Source organism: Lagenorhynchus albirostris, chromosome 6, assembly GCF_949774975.1.
Source record: "Lagenorhynchus albirostris chromosome 6, mLagAlb1.1, whole genome shotgun sequence".
NCBI lineage: Eukaryota > Metazoa > Chordata > Mammalia > Artiodactyla > Delphinidae > Lagenorhynchus > Lagenorhynchus albirostris.
The window spans coordinates 45,232,068-45,239,105 of record NC_083100.1 but is presented as its reverse complement, the minus strand read 5'-3'; the positions used below and the strand labels follow the sequence as shown (position 1 = coordinate 45,239,105).

Sequence of the window (7,038 nt, the reverse complement as noted above, 5' to 3'; positions counted from 1 at the left end):
TGACGGGCCCGGTGCTGAAGGGCAGGGAACAACTGATGGTGCTACTCTGAGCTGCTTTGCTTTTCTCCTTTTTGCACAAAGAGTCTCATGTCCGATATTTAGACATGATGAGCTTTGTGCAAAAGGGGATCTGGTTACTTTTCGCCCTGCTTCATCCCACTGTTATTCTGGCACAACAGGAAGGTGAGTAGGTACCGATTTCAAGAAACTTTATGGGGTTTTTGCCTTTACTTCTCTTTACAAATCAGTATAAAGGGGAAACCAGTCTCCTAAAAGCTAATTTCCTCTGTCAGCTCCCAGCTGTGAAACATAGAACCGACCAGGGTGGTGCTTTTTACATTTGCTTAAAGAGAATACTGTCCGTTTTGTATTTAAAAGTTCTCTGGTTGTTGAAGATAAAGATGTTCTTGTACTAACTTGTTTTCACGTTAATGGTACTGGAAACTTTTTTAAATGGCTTTACAAAGTTCCCCTCCTGGATTGTTAACATCGTGGAACGCTTCCCTAAGCAGTCTGGAAGTTATTGGTCTCTTGTTATACCTTTATGCTCTCCTTTGTATGCTGGATTCTTTGTCAGCATAGAGCATTAAGCATTGTTTACCCAGTAAGATAATGCATCTGAAAAATAGCATGCATTAAGGATAGTCTAAAGGAAAACACTACACATTATTAGAACCACTGAAATATATTTCTGTAAAATGGCAACAAGGTAATATCTGCAACGTTCTTTAAAGGTTCAAACTGTAAAAAAGTTTCATTGTTCCTGTTGGTATTCAGTTTCAAGCACTTACATGGTTGATTAATACGTATCTTCTAATAATTTATTGTTAAGGGCCTAGTGTTTTCTGCATGTTCTACATTTTAACTGCATTTACATTGACAAAGAGAATATTTATGAAAATATTTTCAACAGGAATGTTTGACTTTTCTGCCAACAAGGTAAAGATATTAGTACTCTTTGACTTCAAAAAGTTGATTTGTTCTATTTTCTAATAAGTGCAAATGATGGTTCTCATGTTCTAATTTCCTCAAAACCATGTTTGGTTCATTATCTTACTGTGTGAAAATATTTATTTTAATTCATATGTTTCTCAGAGTCATTAAAATACCAGACATATTGGAATTAAACCTTTCATAGAAATAAGTCTTTAAATGCTAAGTTTGAAGATACTAGAAGAAATCATTACACATTCATTTCTATGTGCACATAATACAAAAATGCTTACATTTAAACCTATAGTTTTTGCAAACATAGTGTCTGAAAACAGTTTTTCATTTTTAATGTCAGATATCTTTAGTGTCCTATAGGTTGTATATGGAAGTAGGGGGGAAACACCCAATGATATTTCTTCAGTTATATTCAGACCATGGCCACAAACGAAAAGAAACATCCATATTCCTTGTTCCCTTAATTTCCTCTCCTCCTTTTTCCTCTCCTCCCTTCCTTTCTCCACCTTCTTATCTCTCCACCCCTTTTGACTCCTTTAGACCTCTTCCCCCTTGTCATTCCTTCACTCATCACCCCACCCCCTTCCTAGGCAAGACCATCTCTCCTCCTCCTTCCCCACTTCCTCTATCACCCCCGCCCTCATCCCCTAGTGCCCACCGTGTGGCTTCATCTCTTTTCTTTCTTCCCTCCTCTTGTCTCCTCCCCCTTTCTTTCCCTTGAATTCTCAATCCTCTTTCTTCTGTTCCTCTCCTCCCCATTCTATTCTCCCAGAAGATGCCACAACCCCTAGTCCTTCCTTGGCTAAAATACCAAATGACTTCTACCACACCTCCACCTCAATCAAGACTTTTACCTTTTTAAAACTCCTTAAATTCTGCTAATTTCTGGGAAAAAAATCACAAAGTTCTCATTTGTTGGAAAGACTGCAAACATTTATGTTTAGTTCAAAAGAGTGACAAAATATTTGTGGTTGCCTCGTGGTTACAATCTTTTATAATCATTATGACTATTTTTCTTCTCAATCCCACTTCAGAGGGGAAAAAAGTGTTTGATACCTACAGGATCTTTATATCACATAAGCTCTTTTTATTTTCCCTTTTCCCTTTAGCTGCAGAACATAATAAAAAAACTATGAAATTTTGCTGATCCATTTGTATGCTTTTATGCTCAAAAGAAGTTGTAAAGGATTTTGTTCAGTTTGCTGCTTTTGTTTCTCATGAAAAAAGATGTTTAAGTTTTTTTTGAGATAGTAACATCTTATGTTCCCTGGAGGTTTTACAAAACAAGGCCAAAAATTGCTGGTAGATTAGTTTTGGGGAGGTTACAGGAGGTGGTTGAATATACAGCACATTGAGAATAGTCATATATAGTTCTGGGATATGGGTTTCTTATAAATGCCCTGAGAATCCCAGAAGCAGAACAGCTCCAATAAGCACTATCTTCTAGTCTACTCACACGAATATTCTAGAGCATAAAACATGTCCTCACAAAGAATTTTGGTCTTTTTACAAATCTGTGAAAGTTCTATCTAATTCATGTATTTTCTTCTACCAATGGAGAAATATGTTCTATTTTATATTTCCTGTATTTTACAAACATGCCAGATTTTAAGCACAAAGACTTGCCACCTGACAGACAGTTACCATTTGCATAACCAATGCCAACATAAATGTTACACAGCTGGATTCCGTACTTCATAATGAGATTTTTAAAATATCACGTGTGTGAATTTTAAATATTAAACACTACTTTCCTAAGAAAATAGGTATATTACTGATAAAATATTGTCAAACACACATACTCAAACACAAACACATGGTAGCAATATTCAAAGACTTTTAGGAAATGGGCTTGAATGTTATGACCATTTTCAAAATTCCATATATAACTATTCCACATATAATATATAACTATTTTTGTGAATATTTGTCAAGTTTCTGATTTTTTAGACATATTTTAGTTACTGCTTATTAAATAGATAAAAGGATAAAAATTATTACTAAGTAATATTGCTTCATTAGGGCAGGGAGATAAACTTTATTTTAATTAAAAGTGTTCTAATGTTTGAGCTTATATTTAGTTACTCGGCTAATTACACTGTGATAATGAACTGTGGGCATTTAATTGTTTTAGAATTAAAGTCCACTGTAAATGGACTCAGAGAAATCAGTTCCTTATCACAGGTTATGAGAGTCTATTTTCTTTTACATTAATTTCCATTATGCTTTAAGAGGGGATTTGTTACTGATCAAGCACACTTTGAATTGCTAAATCTACTTTTTAAATAGGAGGCTCATCTAAAATTTAAGCAGAAATTACCTTCAGCTCTGTAAAAATATAAATTCCAAGAAAATAAAATATTGGTACAAAATTTTGTGTTTTTCATTAATGATACCTTGCATTTCCTCCCCACCTCTAGAATATTCAACATCAGATGATCTAAAGGCCTCTAAGAAAATAGATATTCTGATTAAATTCTGAAATTAAACATCTCTGTATTGTAAGAGAAAAGAACAAAGCCACTGGAACAATTCTGGAAAAGGAAGACTGTGGTTATGTGCTTCTAACTAATTCAGATTCTTGGGTTGATGTCTTATCTACAGGCTCATTATAAAAAATCAAGAACCACTGGATATGAGGTTTCTAGGAGTAGAGTTGAGACTAAAAGCCCTCACAAAAGTCTCTGTTCCACACCTACAGAGTTGCATACCAGAACTTGAGTAGTCATTCAGGGAGAAGAGTGCCATCTACTGAAACCCCATGGTTTCCATTGTGGATGACTGGTGCAGCGTTCCAAAGATTATGTAGCTCAGTTCTTTCATTCTGTAACATCAGATGATCTCACCACCTTGAAGTGATTAAAGTGGATTGCTTAAGAGTTAAAGTTTTAAAGATGAAAGATGTTATTGCCTTTGCTGGACATGAAGAACATTTGTAAAGTTTCCAGGTCTACAATAACTTTCTGGAAACGTCTCAGTGAGCTGTTTCTCGTAAAACAATTTTTCTTGGAAAAAAGTGTAGTGCTGTTGTTTTCTACATTCAAAAGAAAAAATAAAATAAAATAGAAAAGAGAGGGGTGGTATGATGTAAAAACATCTAGAGTTTTCAAAAGGGAAACTTGGCCTGTTTCATGTCAAGATGACAACGGAAAAAATAAGATAGCAATTCTTACACAAACCATTTGTTAACTGCAGTTTGGGGAGTTACATTAAACACTAGAATTTCTGTCTGTGCCTAATGAAAACACAGCAGAAATGGATTCCTTTCAGATTAACTAATAAAACCGTTGTATTTTCCATGACTGAGGTCAAGAACTGCCGTTTAAAATGTAATCTTAGTGAACAAAATGAAAAGTTCAAAGAAGAGGGCAAAAATTAAAGTGCCCCAAAGATGTAAACATTGAACATAAAGGATTCAGAACCTATTAAAAATTAAATTTGCTTTGAAAAGTCACATTAAGAAATTACCGCTTCAGTAAAATGGCATTTATTTTTCCAAAACTTTGTTTTCTGTAGTATTTGGTGTGGAGGATAGCAAACAGGGACTGTGTTTCTCAAGTTAATTAAAATCAGAGAAACACTCTGGAGCTGCCTGGTATGTTCATAAATGTCCAGGTTCAGAAGGGAAGCTTTTAATGTAGTTAGAAGTTCATTAATATGAATCATTTAGTAACTATATTTTCTGAAAATCAATCTTAGACATCCTAAATATGTTGTTTTGCACTGGATACATAAGCCTTATCTGTTTATTGTTGTTGCCGCTGATAGGATCCTGCTTCTCTGTATCTAGTAAAATGTATGCTGAGTTCCCAGTCCCAGTTAATCCTGTTGGTGGTCTGGATGTCATTAGGGTGGTCTTGGAGATTAAAGTCTTTTTCATAAAGTCAGGAGAAAATAAACAACAGAATTCAACTCCAGATAGTATCTTCTTGTTTTGAGGCCAGATTGAAAAGATATTCTGCAGAAAAATGTTATTCCTTAAAAAAAACAAGAAATAAACCCATCTTTTTAGATTCTGATTTTAAGCATGCAGTATTTAGAAACCATAATGGGACAGAGCTTTGAAGTTAACTTCTTTAATCCCACCCTGCCCTTGAAACTGCAGAAAGGGAATCGAATGTAGTAGTTAAGAGTATGGAATTTAGAGACAGCTTTCCTAGGTTCAAATATTAGATTTACCTCTTACCATATAAAACCTTGGGAAAATCACTTCATGTCTCTGTATCTCAGATTTCCCACCTGTAAAATGAGGATTATGACAACACCCACCTCAAAGGGCCTGTGGAAAGATTAAGTAAAATAGATATATGAAGCGCTCAGAACAGGGCTTGCAACATAAGAGATACAGATACAAACTCTGCCTAGTATTAGTTTTACTAACACTGGAAAATAAAATTACTGTAAGGAAGAAATTAAAGTACTTAATGATTTAGTGATAAGGAAGGTAAGAATAACATTTTGGTTATTAGACATAAAACTTAAAGATGTTTGCCAACTGTAATTATACAAGTAGAATATATTTTCCTCAGTTATCCTATAATTGATCACTAATCAGATTATATTATAATGTAATTGCTGATTGTTAGGTATATGATACTTTTAATTCTAATTCTCTAATATTTTTTATTTTTCACAGGGCAAAATATTAACCACCTTAAAGGAAATTTCTAATTGGAGACATAAAAATCATATAACTATAAAGAATAAAACAAGGAAACATCTAGAAATGATGATTCATAAAATTTCTTGGTTTTGGGTTTTTGTGGGTTTTTTTGTAGGGGACAAGAATAAGAAGAATCTACCTTGTCCATGCAAAACATTTTAAAATTGAAATTATCTATCTACTTAGTTCTACAGATATTTCCTTCAATCCTTTTTGTTAATTCATCTAACATACTTTAACATACTCTGATTAATAATAAGCAGCCAAAACATATTTATTAAAATGTGTGTTCTTCAAACATAAGTATCATTTAAAAGCCAAACATATTTCAGTTGGAAGCTATATGAACTCCTTTTGCTCACACTTACAAAATGTTCAACTTTCTACAGTAAACAGGAAAATAATGTTACGATAATTTGCATATCACATCTGTTATTTTTAGATTTTCAGATTAAAGAAAACCTACTCTCTGAAGAGGATTCAATAAGAAGAGAAAAAAAATTAAACTTATCACTCAAGCTAAATTAACAATTTGATTGGATGCTTTAAGGCATATTATTTTTACTCCAAAAATGTAATTAAGACAAACATAACTTGCATTATTTTTTAGTCACTACAGTAAAATTCCATCAAATCAGCATAAATTAACATTTGAAGAATGGAAACCAAAACAACAAAAAGGAAAGTTTTTAAGAACATCTGAAAATATTAACTTATGTTACTTGGTTTTATTTTTCTCTAAAGTTCCAAAGCAGAGAGCTAGGAAATAAAAGAGTCAAAGAGTGGATTATGTCATACACTAGCTTCATTTTGTTTTATAACTTAGATGATGATTTAGTCTAATGCATTGTTTGAGTGACCACAGAGAAATTTATTTCAGGACAGTTCTTTGTACTAAGGAACAGAAACACTAAGTGACATGAGAGGTGGGATTTAAAATTAATTACACATTGGAACAGGGAGACTTAGTTTAAGCAATAACAATAAAGGAAGTAATTGGGAGATCTATTACTTGTCCAGCAGTAAAAATGAGATTATTTACTTTTTCTTTAACATATTTACAAAAGTACGTATCTTATTTTTTTCATCAAAGCTGCTCTGAATTTAGATATCTAAGAAAATAAGGGAATAATATGAGATGACTACTGTTTCTGAATTCCATTTTCTATTTTATTTCTAAATGCTGCAAGTGGCTAACTAGAGCATTTTATTCCTCTTGAAAACAAAACATTTTTTTCCTTGACTCTGCCATGATTTTCTCATATATAACTAGGCTATAGTCCTAAAACTGAGGACCGTGAGACATCTGTGTAATAGGTTTAGCTTCTGAGAGAACATATTGCCAACCATATTTTGTCATGCACAAAACACAAAGTTAGAGGCAACTACATAAAATTCTCCATTCTTTCAACAAGGGTGACTGAGGT

At 33.3% G+C, this 7,038-nt stretch overlaps 1 protein-coding gene across 1 annotated transcript in view; it reads left to right on the top strand.

The window, feature by feature from the left end:
- COL3A1 (collagen type III alpha 1 chain) overlaps positions 1 to 7,038 on the top strand; it is a 38,704-nt gene continuing 31,666 nt past the window's right edge. The window contains exon 1 of the mRNA XM_060152471.1: positions 1 to 183. Coding sequence (XP_060008454.1) covers positions 105 to 183 — 79 coding nt within the window. The 5' untranslated portion in view covers positions 1 to 104. The remainder of the gene's footprint in view (positions 184 to 7,038) is intronic.